The following is a 22,614-nucleotide window of genomic DNA, read 5'->3' on the forward strand; positions in this document are numbered from 1 at the left end:
TAAAACCCTTAATCTAAAGGAAAAAATATAACTAGTCAAACCTCCATTTGAGAGACAATAACACGACTCCACCCATTCACGTGGATTTGACCCAACATTCCTATAAAAATAGGCCGGGGCGCGGTCTCTCACAATTAATCATCCTCCATCAGACATTCCACAAGCACCATTGAATATGCAATAAGAAAATAAATAGAAAACAAACACTCTAATTTATAAAGTAAAAAATCCTGTTTGTCCCTAAAATTTGTATGAATTTCTTTTTTTGTCCCTAAACTTTAAAAAGTTGAATTTTCATTTCTAAACTTTCTAAAGAGTTTTTTTGAATAGTTTAGGGCCAAATTTTTTTTTTCAATGGTTTAGGAATGAAATAAGATCTTTCTTAATTTCTTAAAGTTTAAGGACAAAAGTGTAACCCTTTCAATAACTTAGGAACAAGTAAATGGACTTTTTCAAGGAATGAAAACAATTTTCTAGCCATTAATTTATAAACCAATAGTTCCCCCAAAGCATACAAAACCCATATAAGAATCATTCATTAATCACACACATCAATAGAGATTTCCTTAAAAACAACCCATCGTTTTTTTTAAATGCATTTTATGCATAGAAAGCTATGAAATGAATTCTCAATAGAGATGCAAAACACGGCTTTATTACTCAGTTTAGTCCTAGAATGTGTTCCACATAAACCCTAAGAAAACTGATATCACAACAGTATAGGTCATTTTGTTCCTGTTCCAAAATTATTGAACCTATCTCTAGGATGACTAGAGATCCTCTTCAAACATTTTTGGGAATCTTTGAAGAACTGTAGAAACATCAATTTGGATTTTATTATTATTTTATTTTGGATATATTCAGAACTAAGACTTGCCCAAAATCGTATAGTTCAAGCTTGTATATGGAAGGAAAGGCAGCACATCTACTTAAGATAGTCAATAGGCAGAGTCATATCATGCAATGATTGGCTTCTTGAATAATATGCTAAATAGGTGCTAGTATAGTTGATAAAAAACAGTGGTTGCAATTATATTCCACCTCCCACCTGAGCAATAATCAAAAGTTTGCAGTTCATAGGACATTGCAACTAGGCTGTAGACCACAAACCATTGAAAAGCTGAACCATTACAAATATTAAAATAAACCGGCATGGGCAATTTGTCATTACACTTGGAATGATAGATTAATTAGACCCAATAACAATATAGATTAATTAAATGCAACAACGTATGTAGCCGATCCTGTGATCTAATCTCTAGATATAAATCCATAGTTGCAAACCTACCATGAGCAATAGAAAGAACATCGAATTATCATATATAAACGGTATAATGCATGAACCTCAATGCTTGGGTTTGCAAATCAACGCTTCTCACTTCTCAGAGCAGTGTACAATATGAAGGGATAATGGAGGATGCATTGAGAGAGAGAAAGGGGGGACACCATTAGATGCAGAATTCAACAATGTTGATTCCTCAAAACCATGGCAGAATCACCTCTGAAGTTTAACTACTTATTACAGATACCTGTAGGATCTGCATTCTTGATTATCCAAGGATGCTCTGTTATCTTCTGAAGAGAGAGCCTTTTTGAGGAGTCCTTCACCAGAAGCTGCACATATTTTCAGATTACAGTTTCAAGAATGCAATTATACCTATCAAATGATAGCACTACTTTACACCCAGATATAAATATGAAAACAGCCATGACCAAACATACCCGAAGAATGAGATCTTTGGCTTCTGTAGAAACACAATGGGTGGAAGGGAAGCTCAGGTCAACCTTCATTATCCTAGTACATCCAAATACAACTTATCAAACTAAAAATAACACAACTTATGGTATAATTTTCTTCCAAAGTAATCACACTAAAATTCTAAAACTATTATCTCTACCCTACCTCCTAAATGTATCACTTTGACTCTCAGCCTCAAATGGAGGCACACCATAAAGGAACTCATAGCAAAGGATACCCAAAGTCCAATTATCAACTGCGTAGTCGTGAGCCTTGTTCTCCACCATTTCTGGCGCTAAATAATCCAAAGTTCCACACATTGTGAGTCTCTTGCTTCTTGATTGTACAGACCATCCAAAGTCCGCAATTTTCAGTCGACCCTACATATATAGTTATAACTAAGTTAAACAAAAAATCAGTAATTTCTTTTGCACTTCCTCAGTAATAATATTTAATATCAGTCCAAGTTAAGGGACAATATCATTGAATTTTATCAACTAATCATTGACAAATATCTATTAAATATATGTAACAATAGAAGAAGAAAAAGTGGAATATGTCTCTGTTTGGAGATTCGTAAAAATAAATTTTTTAGTGGATGTTAATCAATAACAAACAGAATGCATCATGAAGTTGAGCACTACCACCTGAGGATTCTAAAGAAACTTTTGTTCAAATACAAAAAAGAAACCAACAAGAAAAAAAGGAAAGAAAGAGGGATGGAGAGACATTGTACTGTTCATAAGCTCAAGTGTTCAACCTCAGTTGCAATTTCTGCCGCCAAAAAATAAATAAAAACATTGTAGGTGTACTCATATCGATAGAAGTATTAAGCTGAGAGGAGTCAAAAACATAGTTTTGTTCAACTGTGCCTGGCCTCAGTTGCAAATTGCAATTTCTGCTTTAACACTGTACAAAACAAAGTTACATCCAAATAGTCCCTTGATAGCTCTACTTACTGTGTAAATAAGTACCATATCGGTATACCATAGATATTCCCAAGTATAATTGAAGTTCAAAAAGATATAGTCATGGCCATTTTATTAAAAGAAAAGTAGCATCACAAAATTTGGGTGATTTTTTTGAACCAAAAACCCAGAATATTTTGGCATGCAATAACATACAGATAAAAATCCGAAATTGACTTCTTAGAATTTTGGCTAAAGTTGTCAAGTATTAAGCCAGAAAAATGAATAACAGGTTCCTAAGTAAAATTAAAAGGACAAAAAGAAAAGTCATAAGGATTGTTTAAGCATACCTCATGATCAAGCAACAGATTTTCTGGCTTGATGTCCCTATGAATCACATGCTTCTCATGACAATACGCCAATGCTTGTGCGAGACTCATAATGTACTAAAATTCACAAGAGGGATACACCATAGATAAGGATCTCTCTGAAATATGGGTACGGTGTGCTAAATCTCACAAGCAATAAAGAATTAAACAAAAGAAAAGAAAAACCTGTATAACTAAATACAGCAATATAAAGAAATACATAGCAATCATGCCCAAAAAGTATACCACATATAGTTGAACTGAAGCAAACCTCAATGAACCAGAAAATTATTCATACTCCATTAACAATACTCACTACACACTCATAAACAGTAAGTCCCACTATGAATTTAATTAATAAGACTCATGAAGAAGCAATACTCCTAGAATATTAAATAATTACTCCAATAACCCCATCCCCAACATATGGGTCTTCTTCTTTTTTTTTGATAAATTCAATAGTTACAATGGGAAATGAGGGATTTGAAGTTTTGAATTCTGAATTTATCCATTAGAAACATGAGGAGATGTCAGTTGAGCTACAAGGCTCTCGCCTCTTGGCACACATGGGTCCTTTTGAAAAATAAGCAAATTTTGAAAGTTCCCATTATTGGGTCCTCAAAAAAAAAAAAAATAATAATAATAATATCCAATTTTTTTTTTCAAATTTCTTCTATTCTTTCCTGAATTTTCTCAGTAACCAAATAGAGAGAGGAAATACCGTGGCAGCTTTGTTCTCGGAGAGAAAGCCGCGTTTTCTGAGCTCTCCATAGAGCTCGCCGCCATGAGCATATTCGAGAATCAAGAAAATGCGTTCCGAATCATGGAACCAACCATAGAGTCGAAGTATATTTGGGTGGCGAAGACTGGTTTGAATCTCCATCTCCCTTTTCAACTGGTGTTGAATTTTGTACTTCTCTATTTGCTCCTTGAATATCACCTTCAACGCCACTATGTATTTGCTCTGAACAAAAATTCCAAAAAAAAAAAAAAAAAGTGAGTCAAATTGAGAAATGCTCTCTCTCATTTCATTGCTTTAGAAATCGAAAAGGAAGTGTGAAATGTAAGTTCACTTTGGCTTCTCTGGCGAGATAGACTCGACCGAACTTTCCTTTGCCGAGTGGTTTGCCGATCTCGAAGTCTTGCAAGGACCATTGCTTCTTATTCGGCGCTTCGATTTGGGTTTGGGTTTGGGATTTCATTGGTTTTTTACGTTTGGTTTGTTGGGATTTTGGGGGAAAAAGGGTTTGCACTTTGCAGAGTGTGAGAGAGAGCGCGAGTTTAAAAAGTTCCTTCCCCGGTTTTAAAAAACTGTAAATTTTATTTAAATTGAGAGAGAGAATCGGGTGCAAACGGATACAATTGAATCCGATGATGCGTACGATTGTACAAAAATGAAAAGACTAAGGAGAAGGTTTAGAGGGAAAAATTTGGAGAAAAGCATATTTTTGGAAAAATATTAGCAAAAAAGTATGTGGAGGAAACTAATTAGTTAGTTAGACTGTTTTTTTTTTTTTTTAAATGGAACTCGAGTTCCAAGTTTTTTCACACGAAACTTGAGTTCTGTATAAATGGAACTCGAGTTTCTTAGACTCAGAAACTCGAGTTCCACCCATTTTATTTTTTATTTTTTGGTCCATGTCAAACTTCATTTAAAGAGGGAATGGGTTGGAACTCGAGTTTGTTAAACTTGATTTTCAAAAACAGTCCAATTAACTAAAATGTTTCATCTACATGCTATGTATCAAAATTTTTTCTAAAAATCTACTATTTGGCAAATTTTGCCAGGTTTAGAGCATTTGCATTAGTCTTTACAAAATTTGTTGTTTATTTTAGCATAAGAATTCAACTTTTTTTTTTTTACACAATTACTTTTTCAAAACACTCAAATCAGATTATCTATCATACACTCTATTTTATTTAAATAATCATTTTATTCATTATTATTATTTCACTCTCTCTAAAGATAACTCTCACTTCTCTAGACCACACTCATCCTGTCACCTCTCTCTCCTCCCAAACCTCCCTCTCAACCATCGTTGCTGCTCTTTATCGCCGTTGTTGTTGCTACTTCATCTTCTTCTTCTTCTTCTTCTCGTATCCCAAACCAAAACCACATCATCATCATCTTCTTCTTATCCTTCTTCTATAAATTACCCCGCAAAATAACACAAATCAAAACTACAATTAAACCAAACACAAGTTTACAAGAAAGACAGTAGCATCTCAAACTTGACACTACCTCACCGCCTCCAGCAGCAACCCATTACTGGCACCTTTGATTCCTTCCCACTTGATGTCGTACTGCCATGGTCCTCATTTGATTTAATCTAGGTTTTGATTTCATCTAGGTATTGCTTGGTTCTATAATGGGTTATTGTTAATTTTAGTTTTGGGGTTTTTGTATTTGGGTGATACTTCCTTGACCAATGGTTGAGGCTGGACCAAGTGGTGGTTTAGTTGTTCGGTTGGCTATAGGTTACAACTTTATTCAATAAAATAAATATTACTACATATTTTTGAAAATCTAACCGTTCAATTGCATATTCTTTATGCTTTTACTACACTTGTCAAATTTTGTGTCAATTGGATGTTATCTATATATCTATATAAAACCGAAGCTTTTGAAGTGTCTACAATTTTCCACGTCAGCACAATATTAAATAATAATAATAATAATAAAACTTTTCTAAACCCTAAACCTGATGCTCTGCTTCCCTATATTAAAAAATAATAATAAAAAAAAACTTTTCTAAACCCTAAACGCTAAGCCCGTGCTCTGCTTCTCTGTATTAAATAAAAAACGACTAGAGAGAGAGATATATATAAAAGAATAGAGAGCATTTGTGACCATGAAACACAGAGATAGAAATCTGATAAGATGCAGAGAGTGTTAGAGAGAGAAACCAGAGGGAGGCCTCTTCACTACTATTAAACCGATCTCCCTCCATCTTTTGGTTCCACACAGTTGTCGGTAAGTTTCAGTTTCATATTCTGTTCTATTTTATTTTGTTTTTTGTTTTTATTTATTTGACTTGATATTTGGGTTATTAGACAAGAACGTAGTGGAGCAAACATAGGCCACGAAGGGAAAAGATATTTCAAATCCACAATGTTTCTACTCTCTCTCTCTGAATCTTTCTATTATTTGCCTTTTATTTTTCGGTTTTTGATCTTAGTTTCATATTCTAGGGTTTTTAGGTTTATTGTGTTTATGCGATCAAAATTTGGGCAGTCCTGATTGATTTATAATCTAGGTTTGCTTTCATTTGATTAAAAAATGGGAAATTTCGTTGTTTTTGTTGGGCAATTTGGGTTTTAATCTATGACTTATTATCTGATTTTTGTTTTCCTCCGTCCTGTTTTGATTTTTTTAGTCAAAGATATATTAACTAATTTCAATTTTCGCTTAATTTCCGATTGTTACTAAGGGGTTTTTGTTTTTTTTAGTAACTTTAAAATCTACTTGATAATTTAATGTGCTTTTGATTTTAATCCTATCAGGGGGTTTCTCTACTTGAAAAAAGGGGTCAAAATTAATGAAGATTTGATTCGTTGGTTTATAATCTAGGCGATTTGGGTTTTATATCTATGAATCATTATCTGATTTTTATTTTACTCCTCCCTGATTTGATTGTTTTAGTCAAAGTTGTATTACTTGATTTGATTTTAGCTTAATTTTTTATTGTTATTCAGGAGTTTTCAGGTTTTGTTTAGGCCACGAAGGGAATGAGTTGCCCACGACTCATTCCCCAACAAGTATTTCTCTTGAAAAAAACAATTCTGGTATTTTCACGCTATGTGAAATCCTTGCTTTTTATGAATACAGGTATATGATGTTTAGTGCTTCCTCTAACTTTATAGAGCCTACATATAAACCATTCACCAACTGAACACTTCTCCTAACTTGTATGAAATCCACCTTTTAGGGGCTTGAGTGAGTTTGGATGATACGATGGTGTTATATTAATTAACAACAAATTTGAAACAATAACCTTTGTTTTGACACTGAGAAGAAATGCAAGCCTTTTGTTGTAAAATTAGTCTTTGTCATGTTCTAGAGTTGTTCATGATAAATACCTATAAGCCATTACTTTTAGTTGTAGAGAAATTATGAATTTATTGACTATCAAACTATTTGACTAAGGCAAATAACATTAGACCTGATAATGGATTCTTCTTTGCATGTTTCCCTCATTAGGCACATCTCTTAGGCCTGCTTAGTTGCCCATGAATCAAAACCATTCATATTTTGTATAATATTGCATTCATGAATTGTCACTGTAGTGGATAGAATGACTTATTTGTGTTTTATGATGTGGATTTTAGCAAAATATTTTTAAATTTGTTATAGAAAATTGGAACATGTTTGAATTCAAAAATGGCTTGAGAGTGAGGCTATGATTAGCTATTGTCCTGCCCTGTATGTATATAAGCATGCAAGGCTGTGTGTGTATTTTTCTCATTGGGAATAATTAATTTCATTAAATGTCTTTCTTATATATGGAGGTTATTTTTTTTTTTTAATTGTAGGTTTGGAGATGTGTCATAGTACACATTCTTTGGCAAAGATATTGTTGAGTTGGGGGGTTGCCATTTTTCGTCGCTTGGAGTTTTTAAAATGGTTAGTGATGTTTTTAATATAATTTTATGATTTTCCCTCTTACCTGTTTTCTTTATTTGGTCATTGGGTTTACTAATCTATTTAAATTGTGTTCTTTTAATTTAAAGTTTTTTGAGCCAGGTTTGATCTTATCAAAATAAAAAAGTTTTTGAGCAAGGTATGCTTCTTTAGTTTTAGATATTAATTTCTACTTGTCAATGTCTTTTAATTACTATTTTATTTGTATATTTAGCTACTATAGTTTCTTTGCTTTTCTTTTTTGGGTTTCTTTGTTGCATGTTATATAATTTATTTGGAGTTTGATATTAGAATTCATGTTTGTTTTATAAAATTTTAACTTTTTATTGGAATTTATATATTTATTTCTGGATTTGTTATTGGCTTCTCACAAGAGTTTGATAGAATTCCTAAATAGCGTTTAGGTTTCTTTGAGAGGTTTGTCTAACTGGTGTAGGGAGCTGTTGGTGGTCCCAGCCCTCTTGGATTTGTGGGAAAGGAGGGAACTTTTTGTATTTTTGGGCTAGGAAAAGGTTTTGTTTATGGAGTTTTGGAGGGCTGGAACAGTGATACTTTTTGTATTTGTTATGTCACTTTTTTTTCCCCTTTTCTATCTCATTTGTCTGTATTGAATTGTGCTTGAGAACAGCCAATGCTATTGCCCATTGCACCTAGATAGATAAATCACTTTGTTGTATATTGCAGAATATGGGCAGCAAGATAGAGTTACAAAGAATTGCCTCCTTTTGTAAAATATGTTACTATCTAATTTTATAAAGAACATTTTTCCACCATTGAGTTGGCTTATCAGACTTGGAATATATGTAGTTTGTTTTAAATCTAACTCACATATGTAAAGGGTTTGTGATGTTTCCTTCCTTAGAGGTATAGAGCATGTGTATGTACACTTTACATGAAACTGTAATTTGTGTATACACAAATGTTACTATTAACAGAAAATTTTCTACTACGATTGTTTAAATATGAGCCATGAAAACAAGTTTGAGTAAAAAGTGAAGAAGAGGGTTAATTTTTTTTTAATAATTTGATAATTCAAGAAGAGGGTGTTATCTCTTTTCTTCTTTTTATTTTTTAATTTTAGTATAATATTAATTTATGGAGTATGCTACACAATGATTGCTCTCTATCAATAGACCTAAACACACTTACATATACATGACATATAATAGAATAAAAGAAATATTAAATCTATTTTTCAATATCTTTCCCGTGTATCGCACGGGTTAGCGACTAGTTTACTATATGATCTAAAAGCTTATATTTTACGCATAATTTTATAATACAAAAATTTGCAATTTAAACAATTTATTAATGACATAACTATTGATCTTTAATTTTCTAGAAATTTTGCAAGCATGGAGGATATAAGAAAAAGATGTAATCCAATGGTGGATTTGTCAAAATTAACTTCAATAAAAAGATATTGAGTAAGGTTGTAGCCTAAGACTATAACTAATTTTGTAGCTAAATTTTGTCATAATAAGAATATACATGATAGATTTTCAAAATTCATATCTAATACAAATATATAGAAGGAATTTGAAAGGTTTATCTCCAAATTAGTTTGAAGAGAAATCCTTTCCTTCAAATAGTTTAGTTAAACTCTTGTCTTTATAACAACATTTTTTTTTGGGACAAATGACGATATTCAAACCTCTTTAAGTATCAGACTATTTTCTCGGGTATGTATAGTCTCTGTCCTACACAAAATAGGTTATTACAAGGACTAATCCCTTTAGGATGAGCCCAAAATATTGGCAAGAGGTTTTGAACTCAAATCTTATGGATATCATGACCTTTTAATTCAAAACACTTGGTACTAAGTGCTAAAAAAATGTTTCAAAATGTTAGTGATGACAGAATAATCAAGAAGTAGTTCAAAATTACACCATTTAAGTTTGAATTAATTGTCATTTGGTCTTTAGATGTTTATTTTTGTGATTTTCATCCCTAAAGTTCACATTCACTGCCAACCTTTATCGTTTCGTCCATAGATATTCATTAACCATTCAAATAAACATTTTTAACACTAAAATCTATTAAAAATTTATTAAATTAAAAATAAAATATAAAATTAAAAAACATTAATACAAAATCATCCATAGTCAAACCTACTCCCCATTGCACGATCTCTTCCTTTCCCCCTCCTCTTTTATATATCAACAAATTCATTTGAGATGAGATTTCCGTTGAAATTGGGGATCTCAACTTTAATAGTTTTTTCCCACTTTGAGTCATGCCTTTCTATACGCTGGTTGTATTGATGTAGACTATCAACTTATTGAGCTTTACTCCTATGGTCACTCCTACAACTAGGGGTAGCCATTCACTAGACCATGATAGTCAACATTTCAATCTATCTTTAATGGTCCATTTGGATTGAGGGGGAGGAAGGGGGAGTAGAGTTGAGTTAACCGAAAAATAGGCTATTTTTTAGCCAATTCTACTCTACTCTCTTTCGCTTTCTCTTCCTCCCTCTCAATCCAAAGAGGCCCTAAACTTATCCAATTTCATTGACTTGGTGATTTCAAGCATCGTTATGCTACATGTGACGAGGTACTTATGTTCCATCTTTTAAACAAACACGTTTCTTTATGCACTCAAGTATAGTTTGTGAGATCAATTAGGTATGAGAACATGCATGAGATAGGAAAAGCTAACAAGGAAGGATAAGGACTGGAAAAAAGGATTTTTTGAAGTTGGAAAGTTGAAGTACTAGATTATGCAAATTAGAATTTCCAATCTATTGGAAAAGTAAAAGTGAGAAGAATGAGGTGCTTTGACTGGGATTTTGTGAAGGAACTAAAATATTTTGATGGTGGACTTACTAGGGAAATGTTGAAATTTAGTTGTTGGGGTTGAAGGCTTCAAGCTTGAAATTTTTTTTTGCGTAACCTAAAATTGAATAGGAAGAAGTTTTTGTAGTGGCTAAAACTTTGATGAAATGATTTCCCTTCAACTTTAGAAGAAGGATCAAATCATATGCTTTAATACTAAATGATGCATGAAAATTAATACGTGCCTTTAATAGAGAGTTCACAACTCAATCTAAACTTAAATATGAATTTTTGAAATTTACATACAATATCTCCTTTTGCAGTACAAATAAATATATGGATATTTATAACTTAGGAGTTAATTATTGGTGATATGATTATTCATAACTAACTCACATTTATCACAGGTTTGAATACAATTGTAACATATTAATCACTTGCAAAATTTAATAAAACACATGGCTTTAACTTCTAATAACTTTCTAAAATCTAATATGTACATGTGCCAACAATTAATTTTCCCTCAAATTTTCAAATGCTACAACAACATGATACACGTGGATTTAACCATAGAATAATGCCACATGCACTCAAAATTTGACTACTTTTTTTTACACCTGCTGAGTTGATAAACTTTCACTAGTTTTCATCTAAAACTTATCACCATTAACATCGTTTTTTAACCTACTATTAACAATCTGTCACATCAATAAGTGTCAAATTTTTCATGTCTCTAGACTTTTTCTTTAGCTATAATAAGCTAATAACCATACAACACGTGAAATTCATTCACTTTCCTGCCCTTGTGCCATGTCACTGATGTTGTCATCGTCTATGTTATGGCCCTTATGGGTTATATCCTACATTTTTTTAAAATAAAATTAAAAATTTAAAACATCAAGTATCTACATTAAAATTAGCTATTCAAAATTTATTTTTGTCAAATCCCCTTTTTTATTGTAATTATAAAAAATAAAGGGTCAATGAAGAAGATAAGATCATCCAAACTACTATAGTATTAAGCAAGACAATGGTCTTTTTTTTTTTTTTTTTTAATAAATTTAGCAAGATGATAGTTAGGGCTTGTTTGGTAAGATATTTCTAATATTGTTTAATTTTTGTGAAAATATATATAAGTGAGAAAATGTTTAAAAATATGTATGGTGGTGTTTAAACTATAATTTTCGTAGATCAAAATTTACTGTTTAAAACGGTTAGCATACAGTGCCTTAAACTTTAAAGATATGTCACCAAGGGTCAAAATCTGAAATATTGGATCACAACTCACAAGAGTCACAAGTCACAAACAAGATTATTCTATACACGTAATAGCTGAAATACACGTCATCTGTAAAAATAAGAACCCTTCAACCTCGAAAGTCTGAATTTACTATTTAGGAATAAGAAATAGAATCGAAGTTTCTACACTTCGGTGGTAAGTCACCGACTCAGCCTGGAAACTCCACCGAAACTTCTCGAACTCACCATCACCATCCAACCAAACCCCTGCACTTTCTTTCCCATCTTATTATACATCCATCCTCTCAGTTCCTCTCTTCTCCAACCCCAAAAGCCAACCATTTCTCATTTCCTTTTCTTTTCTAATCTTCCTATTTTTTTGGTTCAGGCAATTTCACAAACACTTGGTGCGATGGCTGAAGACGGCGCCGTCACGCTCTACAATAGCATCGCCATCACAGACGCCAAGACAAGCCCATTTACCCTCAAGGCTGGGCTAACCCAAATACTACGCGGCGGAGCCATTGTCGATGTCACAAACGCCGAACATGCCAAGATCGCCGAACAGGCTGGTGCATGTTGTCTCATTGTCTCGGACCCATCTCAACAAGGCATTACTCGCATGCCAGACCCGTCTCTCATCAAGGAAATCAAGCGCGTCGTTTCGATCCCCATAATGGTCAGAGCCCGTGTCGGCCATTTCGTCGAGGCACAGATTCTCGAAGCCGTTGGGGTCGATTACATCGACGAGAGCGAAGCTATTGCTGTTGCAGACGAGGACAATTTCATCAACAAGCACAACTTTCGTTGCCCATTTGTTTGTGGGAGTGAAAGCCTCGGAGAAGCGTTGAGCAGAGTGAGAGAAGGTGCGGCTATGATAAGGATTCAAGGGGATTTATCTGGTTCTGGAAATGTAGCGAAAACCGTCAAGAATGTGAGGGCTGTGATGGGTCAGATAAGGATCTTGAATAACATGGATGAAGACGAAGTTTTCGCCTTTTCGAAGACCATAAGGGCACCCTATGATCTCGTGGCTCAAACCAAGCAAATGGGTAGGCTGCCAGTGGTTCAATTTGCCGCCGGAGGGATCGTGACTCCGGCCGACGCGGCGCTGATGATGCAATTAGGCTGCGATGGCGTGATCTTGGAGTCTGAGATTTTCAATTGCTCGGATCCGTATAAGCGTGTTCGGGGCATAATTCAAGCTGTCAGGCATTACAATGATCCACATGTGTTGGTGGAGACTAGCTCTGGGTTGGAGGATAGCAATGCTAATCTGGATCTTAGTGAGGACAGGATCGAACACTTTGCACATGAAAGTGCTTAGTGGGTTCAAGAATCATTGTAATGTATCTCTTTTGTCTGTTTCTGAGCGCAGCATGTGGGGTTGTGTTTTTGTGTTGTAGGATAATATGTTGTTGAGCATATGAGTCTCTTTGGTTTTGGTACTAATATGATGTAGAGGGTACTAGCCACTAGGTCTGTCTTCTTGTTTTGCTCATCACTGTAACCATGAATCTGATGTGAATGCTATATGCTTCATTTGATTCTGTGGAAATATAGAAATGAAATAATATAGTTGGTTATTCAGCTTGTCAAAATCTTGAGGACTGATAATATGTCTACGAACAAGATAAATCCAATAGCCAATTCTGCAAGAAAACCCAAGTTGCCAAGTTACCAAAAAGAATCAATGGTTACTAAATTCAATATGAGCACAGAGTCGTTAAATTGGTGACAGATTTTTCACTTTTTCTGTAACTTCCCCCCCCCCCCCCCCCCCCCCCTAAGTAAACTTTGTGTTTCTTTAATTTAGATGTTGATGTCTTTGAAGAGATACATGAATTGTGCAATGATTGTTACATATGGTCCATAATTGATCGCTACTACAGCCTCTCCCCCACCCAAAAAAAGAAGATAAATTTGCCAATTTTTTTTCCTTTAACTTTGAAATGCAGAAGACTATATTGAATATTTTCAAAGCAACAACAAGAACTTATTATTACAAATGTATTAAACACAAACCTTTGTTTGTTGGCTTTCACATTGGAAAAATTGTGAAAAGGATAAATCCCGGGGATTGAGTTTATAATAGTTGCTGCTCTGTTTATTTTCTTTTGAATGAAAAATGAGATGATTTATTAATACAATCACAAAATTAACTGGGGGGGGGGGGGGTGGGTGGGGGTTGTTCTAGGATCTTTATCTTTGAAGAAAAGACAGATTTCTACTTATCAAAAAAAGAAAAGACAAATTTCTGCATTTCTTTAACTATTAGTCAGCCATTAGTTCCACCCTCAACCTCTACTGAAGTATTTGATATGCATTACACAATTTGTTTCCACCTTTCTCCAATACTTCTATGTTATGCATAGTGTCAATCTCAATCCATACAATATATAAAATTGTTGAGCCTGAGAGGGGAGGGGGGGAAATCGTATATGGAACTCTAGAGCATTTCATTGCCGGGGCCATGAGGTCCTTGCAAAGTAGCTTGTTTTGAATTACTCAAGTCCACATAGGCCACCAAATTCAGATCTTTATCTTTGCTTATAAGAAAAGTTTCTGCATTTCTATAACTATTAGTCAGCCACTAGCCACACCTTTAATATTCATCGCACAATTCCTTCCCTCATTTCTCCAATACTATATGTTATGGATAGTGTCAATCTCAATCTTTATATAAAATCTGTTGGGCCTTCCTATGGTTGTGCCATTGTTGGGTCTGACCTTTCTCCCTATTTCGTAATGCAGACATAACTCTCTTTCTCTCTCTATTGGCTTCACTTTTAAGCAATGGATGTTTCTGAATTTGTGTCTTTTTAGCCGTTCAAGAGCATTGCCTCCCAGACAGTTGCTCCTAAGTTTCTATTTACATAATAAATTGCTGTGAAAGATTATGGTCACTGATGGTTATGTGCTATAACTGAGAGTTTCAGTTGGCAGTTAATTTTATGAAGGATTGGATAATCAGAGGGTCGGTTACGCAGTATTTTGGAGAAGTTTATGTTGAATTTAATGGAATTAGAGAGTTGGAACTTAGAAGATGGTGTTTTTATTTATTTTCCTCAATTCCAGCACTTTGCAATAGATGGAGCTGATTGTTCCTTGCTGGCACTTGGTATGTGTTTTGAGTAGGTTGGAGAAGGCTTTTAACACACCTTTCAATTCATATCCAAGAGGTCTTAGCATCAATTCTTTTTTAATAATTTTTTGCTAGGTGTACGAAAAAAGGCCTCCAAGAGGAACTATGATTTCTATTTCTTATCTAACCTGTCTTTTTTTGTTCTGTACATATAAATCTCCTCACGTTGCAGCCAAAAGGGTAGTTTTGTTCAGGCACTGTTTTTGGGCGAAATTTTTGGAAATTGTTTGCATGTGCTTTGGTTTCTTTTTGAGTTCGGCTTTTAGTGAAAGTAATTCCAATGTTAGTTATTGTGAATTTGGGATTCAACGATAGTATAAGGCCGTTTTATATCTTGGTTTTTTTGAATTTGAATTGGCTAGTTGTTTATGTTCTGCATATGACAGACCAATATGCTTATTTAATGGTAGAATCCAAAGATGTTTGGCTAGCCCTCCAATTGATTTTGAAATCCAAGGGCCTTGTGCGAGTCAATAGAGGGATTGGTGCAGGACCTGCCCATGCAATGTATTTTTTGGTTTATGAGATATATAAGAAGGTTTTCTCTAGTGGCAACCTGAATAATTTGACAATAGTCACCGTCTCAGCTGTGTCCGCAACGGTGACAAGTGATGTGGTGTTTACCCTTATAAATATGCGGAGACTACAATTTAATAGTATTTTTTAAGGGGGGTTGGGGGGGGGGGGGGGGGGTTGTGGGATTGTGCGCATAGAGTGTTGAGGGAGGGTTTGGAGCATATAGGAACAGGGTGTTGATGAATGCACCATTTACCACAGTGCATTCTGCAACCTATGAGGCTTCCAAGAGGAGTTTGAAGGAGATTTCACCAGAGTGTGAACGATGAGTGGTTGGTTGGGAATGCAACTGCTGGGGCAGCTATTGGGCCTTGGCTGCTGCTGTGACAACACCTCTTCATGTGGTCAAAACCCAATTGTAGTGTCAGTTATAATAATCTTTTTATAGTATAACTCTGAAAAGTTCTTGCATGTTTGTTCCATTTAGTATATATATCTTTGAGTGTTGGTATTGGTGAAATTATTTTATCTTAATAGAGTTGGAATTGAGGTAGGAACCCAACAATGATGCAGAAGCTCACTCTGCTTTTAGCCTAGAAATGAACTGTAATGTGAAAAGATATTTGTTACAAAAATTTATGAATGCTACCCAACTCAAGCTACTCATTGTAGTTGATATCACCTTTCCAATCATGGATTCTGCATTGATCTCCATTGGAAATGGATTACAATTTCTTACTTTCATCATTTTCTGAATCCATGTTATTTGCGCATCGGTTGCTATAATCTTTTGATTGGTAAGTTGCATGCACCTGGTGGGTCTTGAACCTACAATCTTAAACTCCACCTTACTCTTACAAGGGAAGGACGTGTCATTTAAGCTAATGCTCATGGTAGGTGCCTTTCACCCAAAGGAACATGTTTTGAGTTGGAATCCTAGACGCCACAGAAGTTGGAGTTTTGTTCATTGGGTAGGACCTTTATAAGTTATCCTTACTAGGAATTGGGCTACAATTGTTGCCCTGAAAGAGTGGTTTGTAACTTTGTATCAAAATTTTAGGTGTTGCAATAACATTAAGTTCAACTACCAACCAAATAATTTATACTAGATTTGTTTTTTGTCATTTGTGAAGAATTTTTTCAAAATGCTGGAGAAAAATTTCCATATTTAACTTTATATTCATGACTAAGCAGTAGTACTCTCTCCTTCTTTGCGAAGAAGCTCGGAACAAAAAGCATTAGAGTTGAAGATAGACACTAGATGTCCATCACAAACTTATAGATTCCATGTCACCGAGAATTACTTAACATAAAGACAGGCCAATAGATATCCATTTGTATTCAGCAAAAACTGAAAAATAGATCTCATTTGTATTCTTGAAATGGGAAGTTTATATGAATAATAAAAAAAGGAAATGGAAACTTTATAAGTAAACTTCTAACTCCACTTAACCCTGCTTTTGCTAGATGTTACAGTCTCCAAAACTGATTAGAATGCATCTCATGATTTTTGAATGTATTTACTGTGTTTTGTGCTTCTTATTCAACTTACCGTTCCTATCTGTTGATGCTTATCTGGTGATAGTGCTCATGAGGGTGCCATTGTATTTGGTCATGCATTCCTGCTTTATTTTGAACAGTTCCCTTCAATCTCATTATAGGGAAAAATGAATAATCGGAGAAGTAGTTGTTCAAAAACAACTATGTAGATATATTCATTTTTAAATGCTTATACCTTAATCTCTAATACTATAAGATGATCTGAATGATGGTTAGCAACTAATCATATCATATAGGATGGTACTTTCTTAATTGATTATTTATATTATGAATTTATCATTACATAATTGGCTGTACAGGGTGTTTACTGATGTGACAAACTTAAATGTGGCTCCATTGGGAATGTAAGTCAAAACAATAGTTAAAAACGATATATACAGAGGGCTCTGAGGGGATGAATTCTGAGGATGCTTTTCAATGCTCCTACTGCTGCTTCTTCCTTTAACTCAATGGGAATGGTAACAGTGGCACTGTCACCTGAACTACCTTTAATAAAAAGGGCACTCAATATTTTGCAGTTGCATTGCGGGTACACCTCCATATTTGACAACTAGGACTTTTCTTCAAAAACGGGATGAGCAAGCAAGACAAATATGCATTTTTTTCCAATGACCTGGTGACGTTCTATGTGGAATCAAGCACACACAGGTATATCTTGAGTTTGGATATGATTATTACTAGGCTATAAATTTGTAGGTCAAGTACGACATTCAGCATAGTTTTTCCTAAACCGCTCGCATAAACAATTGGTGATTTAGCTATGAGCCTATGATTGGTTCTTTGTCTCTCTCTCTAAGTTACGACACAAAACCAATCCTACTGTTAACTTTCAGAATCAAACATATTGGTGAATTTTAGGTCCTCTTATTGAGATTGCCAATTTTGAAGTTAACCAGATCTTTTCCCAGATCATGGTCCTTTGCATTTCCTCTGTCAGAGCCATTGCATCCTCTCATAGTGGACAAACAAAAACAGGTTCTTCAAAATTTCCTGCAAGTTTAATGTAATTTTTAAATGATAGATAGGATTTGTTTCATTTAATTTAGCGTTTACAAGTTATCTAAACCAACTTATCAACAACTTCAAAGAACAAAGAATCACACTACACGATCCTAGCATTAGACTCAAAGACCACACAAGCTTATAAGAAGGTGAGGTTCGTTGATTTTATTGTCTAATATATAATTTTGTTTTAGTGTTTTGGCAATTGGGGTTTTACTTTAATCATGTGTCTCTTGCCATATTTCTTATCAAGCATTTTATCTGCTTAAAAATACCTCAATTTTGATTTATATCTGACTTTTTCTTTTATTTCCATGTTTGGTTTAAGGCATTCCTTAGCTGTACCCCCTAATAATCTGAAAAATTGCTTCATATATAGCTTTTAAGGAAAATTATTAGATAATCTAGGAGTACCTAATAATTACTCTTTTTTTTTTTTTTTTTTTTAATTACATTTGATTTTGTTACTTTTAGTTGATTAATTATACTAGTTGTGGATTACTGTTTTTTAAGGTCTTTGCTGCAAGTGGATTACTGTTACTCTTCTTCTTGTGCTATATTATAAATAAATTTTGGACTATACTCGCTAATTAAGTTAAGAGCAATAATAACTTCTATAATTCTTTATCAAAGGGTTTGAGATTATTTTAATACCTTTTCTATTCCTTTGGTGCTAGAGTTGTTTTTGAAAGTTCCTCTTCATGCTTATGTATGGTGAATTTTTCATGTAATATTGATAGAGTTGCTGTTATTTATATATATAAAAATGTTGATATAGTTGCTGTAATTTGTTCTTATTTGATTTAGTGGTTATAGTTTTATCTCAACCACTTGGGTTTTCTATGCCATTTATTATTGACGGTTGAATCCTTATGGTAGTTATTCACTTGGTCTTCGCACTTAATTTCAATTGTTTATACCTATAGGAAATTCATAGACCATACAAAAAAATTAATTTTCAATTTCTTTAGTTATTAATTTTATTTTGAGCACCAAAATTCTTGAATGAAACTCAAATAATTATATTGCTCACTTTAGCAGTTACTTAATGATTTGGTAATTTCTTTTTGTTTGTTGCATATTGTATTTGGGATTAGAAACAATTAAAAAGGGTTAGATTGATTGAAAGCACTTGCAGACTTGTAGTTGTTTCAATCATAATTCTAGAGGAAAAATGATCAAGAGTTGAAAAGTGTAAGAGTATACTAATTAGTAATTAATGAATACTAAGAATATGCATTTGATGTATCAATAATTATGCTGACTTGGAGTTAATATTTAACATGCTGCTACTAGCTCCATGGTTGATCTTGAGTAATTTCTTTGCCCCCACTTTGAAGTAGAACTTTTAACTGTAGCTTGAAAGATAAAAATTTGCAATCAAAATCTTTTTGTCTAAAGAATTCATTTATTGATTTTATCACTATTTTATATATATACGCGTCTGTAGGCATCAGTTTCCAATGAACTGAGAGTTTTTTATTTAAGACAACTATAAATATACTGAAGTAAATCTTGCGTTATGTGGTGTTCTAGGATAAGGAGTGATCCATTGCATTGCCTATCCATACGTGCTAGATGGATCTTGATGCATACACCAGATTGATGCCGATTGATTCCATTGGTCCAGATTGTTGCCGATTTGACGCTGAACTTATGGGGTATGCTTTGATTTGAATTTAATTTTCGGTTTTTATGGGATTTGACTGCCATTTTTAGTATGAGTTGATGTTTCCATATTTGATGTAATATGGGACCTTATTTATAGCCCCAGAGGAAACATTATTGGTACGATGATTTTCATGAATGAAATTGTAGTGAAAATTTCCACTGCTTAGTGGTGATGCTAGGCATACTTTAGGCGGTGCTACGGTTTGTTAGTTCTTCTTGATTATTTCCTGCACGTGTTCCTGCAAATTTCTTTAAGAGTTACGTTCTGCATCAGATCAATTACTGTAATTGTGGGGAAATAGCATATTTTATAGTTCCCATCTACTGATATTGAAGTAATATTTCTGGCTGTTTGTTTTTCAATGCAATGAAGGTGAAAGTTATCTTTTCGCTATTAAGAGATATTTCAATATTGATTCTGTTTTCAAGCTGGCCAAAAGAAAATTTTGATCTTTCATCTAGAAATGAATTGAACAATTGAACACAGAAATTCTTTATAAATATATGATTCTGCTTTTGCATAAATTAAAAAACTTCTGCATATTATTTAGGAAAAAAAAAAAAAAACGCAATGCATTTTGTGTAGATCTGCGACTAGTTTACATAGCAAGCTGAGCAACCCTGTTATTTTATATCCCTTCTTTCATTTTCTTTTTCTCATTAGTATTTCATTAAACGAATTAACACACAAGTGGCTTGGCCAATGACATTGTGCCTGCAGATCTCCAATGGGGAATCCATTTATCTGCTTCATGAAGAACCAAATTGTCATGAAGGTGGTACTAGCCCAGGTGCTTTGAGGGGTTCATAGTTGAAATTACCAATTTAAAGCATGCCAATTTCTGAAGAAGCCAGAGAATGCTCTATCTTGATGTCCTGGCAGTCATCTGAGTAAAAGATGTGAATGCCCCCCTCTCTCTCATTAAGGTAATCAAGCAGATAGTCTAGGCATTTTGTGAAATCGTAATTATTGGAGGCTGATTGAGTATTGCGACAGTTTCATTCTTGATGAGATGAGTTGGTATATCATAAACAGCAATACACATAAGTTTGGGATGCCAATACCATTTGTTTATGTGCACGCGTCATCTTGAAGAGGCATTCATGAGAATAATGGAAGACACAACAACACTTTGGACACATGAAAATTTAGTTGGTGCGGTCATCATTTACTGATCATTGAGATGGATGGAATGTATGGTTGGTAATGGAAAGAAAACAATATCGAGTGTTGTACTATTATAGGGATTAAAAAGCCTGCATGTTTGTTAAGAAGATGTATAGTTTGCACTATACTGCTGAAGGATTGTCACATTTTGTGCATGCAGCATTCCTAGTTCAAAGCCTCCTGAAGGGGCTCCATACAAAGTATTGCTGGATGCTGGGTATATTCAGTCTTCCAAAGCCCCTTATGGTGTTCTAGTTTTATTACAAAAGAAGCAAGATGGCTTGCTGTGTATGTGTGTGGATTACATGGCATTGAATAAGGTGATAGTGAATAACGAGGATCCGGTTCCCTTGGTTCAATATCTGTTTGGTAGGTTATGAAAAGCCACTTACTTCGCCAATCCACTTACAAAAAGAGAAATTATCAAATGGGGTCACTTTTATAAACCAGTTATCGACTTTACATATCTATTACGGCATTTATTGTTACAAAATATATATGGCCCGGGTTAACATTGAGGTCAGTTGAATCCTTGAATCGCCCAATAAATCCAGATAGTGAGCAAAAGTTAGATCATTGAACTTTTATAAACATCAATAATTCTTCTCATTGCATACAATAAGAAGATAAACCGAATCAATTATAGGGTAGATCCCTTATTAAAAATCTCATTAACTCATTAATTAAACACATTAATATAGCCATAAATGCTTGATTGGTCAATCATGTATAGCCCTTATCACACAGGCGTCACACAGGTGTGTATATAAGAATACATTCAAACGTAACTACTGGATTATTTATATTTATCTCACTTCTATCACTGAAATTGTGACATTATTTAAGGAACAATTTTCTAGCACTTCTGCAACTCTGTTGATAAAAAATGCAGGTTGTTTTGGAGGAGAAAGTTGAAGAGCTTCATTTGAGAGCATAGAAACAACATCTATCATGGTTGGTCTATCTAATGCGTGGTCTTGTACACATAAGAGACCAACACGAATGCATCTTAATATTTCAGATGGAGGGCATGATTCATCTAGTATTACAGGGTCTATTAGCTCTAGAACCTTGCCTTCATTCCATAACTTCCATTCCTGATACAAGTCAATTTGTATGCACAATGTTACTCATCAAGTCCAAAATTCCATGTATAAATTTAAGAAGAGGTAAGTGAAAAACTTACATATCCTATAAGATTGAGTAAATCATCAGACTGATAGTGGCTATTATTTTTCTTGCCACACACAATTTCTAATAGTAGGACTCCAAAGCTGAATACATCGGTTTTTATCGAAACAACACCATTCATAGCGTATTTCGGGGACATATAACCACTGAAATAATAATTGACCAATGAACTTTAGTGTATGGATAAACACATATATACACTAGCACAAACTCACAAATAGAATACTTACTATGTTCCAACAACTCTATTTGTGTTTTCTTCTGAACCTTTCAATCCATATATTCTAGCCATGCTGAAATCAGATATTTTCGGATTCATCTCCTCATCAAGCAAAATGTTGCTTGCTTTTAAGTCTCGGTGAATTACTGTAAGTCTTGAATATTTGTGGAGATAAACAAGTCCTTGAGCAATGCCTTCTATGATGTTGAAGCGTTTTTTCCAATTTAATAAATACTTTTTAGTAGAATCTAACTCAAAATAAAAAATAATATCAAGCAAATGTTAAGTATTGATTAACATCATATAAAAGAAACAAAAATCAACGCGTAAGCAAACATATGCCTTACCAAAGAGGAAGAAGTCTAAGCTTTTGTTGGGCATGTACTCATAGATTAGTATTTTTTCTCCTTCTTGAATACAAAATCCTAAAAGCCTAACGAGGTTAGTGTGTTGGAGTTTAGCAATGAGA

The 22,614-nt window shown here is 34.0% G+C and overlaps 3 protein-coding genes and 1 pseudogene across 3 annotated transcripts in view; 2 read left to right on the forward strand and 2 right to left on the reverse strand.

The window, feature by feature from the left end:
• Positions 1 to 1,112: 1,112 nt before the first annotated feature.
• LOC126725474 (serine/threonine-protein kinase Aurora-3-like) lies at positions 1,113 to 4,408 on the reverse strand. Its single transcript, XM_050430235.1, has 6 exons — positions 4,088 to 4,408; positions 3,736 to 3,978; positions 2,997 to 3,092; positions 1,904 to 2,118; positions 1,723 to 1,795; positions 1,113 to 1,614 (listed from the first exon to the last, which is right to left on the reverse strand). The coding sequence occupies exons 1-6, from the start codon at positions 4,214 to 4,216 to the stop codon at positions 1,513 to 1,515; spliced, it is 858 nt and encodes a 285-aa protein (XP_050286192.1). The 5' UTR covers positions 4,217 to 4,408; the 3' UTR covers positions 1,113 to 1,512.
• A 7,396-nt stretch (positions 4,409 to 11,804) lies between these two features.
• LOC126725475 (pyridoxal 5'-phosphate synthase-like subunit PDX1.2) lies at positions 11,805 to 13,273 on the forward strand. The gene has a single exon (XM_050430236.1). It carries the CDS (start codon positions 12,085 to 12,087, stop codon positions 12,997 to 12,999), a length of 915 nt encoding a protein of 304 aa, XP_050286193.1. The 5' UTR covers positions 11,805 to 12,084; the 3' UTR covers positions 13,000 to 13,273.
• A 625-nt stretch (positions 13,274 to 13,898) lies between these two features.
• Positions 13,899 to 21,093, forward strand: LOC126725476 (uncharacterized; annotated as a pseudogene).
• Positions 21,094 to 21,371: 278 nt separating this feature from the next.
• The window catches only part of LOC126727967 (G-type lectin S-receptor-like serine/threonine-protein kinase CES101), a 10,104-nt gene continuing 8,861 nt past the window's right edge, over positions 21,372 to 22,614 (reverse strand). Inside the window, exons 4-7 of the mRNA XM_050433862.1 lie at positions 22,493 to 22,614; positions 22,156 to 22,393; positions 21,921 to 22,071; positions 21,372 to 21,831 (exon numbers count right to left, since the gene is read on the reverse strand). The exon at positions 22,493 to 22,614 is cut by the window's right edge and continues 89 nt beyond it. Of these exons, the coding sequence (XP_050289819.1) occupies positions 21,541 to 21,831; positions 21,921 to 22,071; positions 22,156 to 22,393; positions 22,493 to 22,614 (802 nt within the window). The 3' untranslated portion in view covers positions 21,372 to 21,540. The remainder of the gene's footprint in view (positions 21,832 to 21,920; positions 22,072 to 22,155; positions 22,394 to 22,492) is intronic.

The sequence above is a fragment of the Quercus robur genome, chromosome 5, assembly GCF_932294415.1.
Source record: "Quercus robur chromosome 5, dhQueRobu3.1, whole genome shotgun sequence".
NCBI classification, from domain to species: domain Eukaryota; kingdom Viridiplantae; phylum Streptophyta; class Magnoliopsida; order Fagales; family Fagaceae; genus Quercus; species Quercus robur.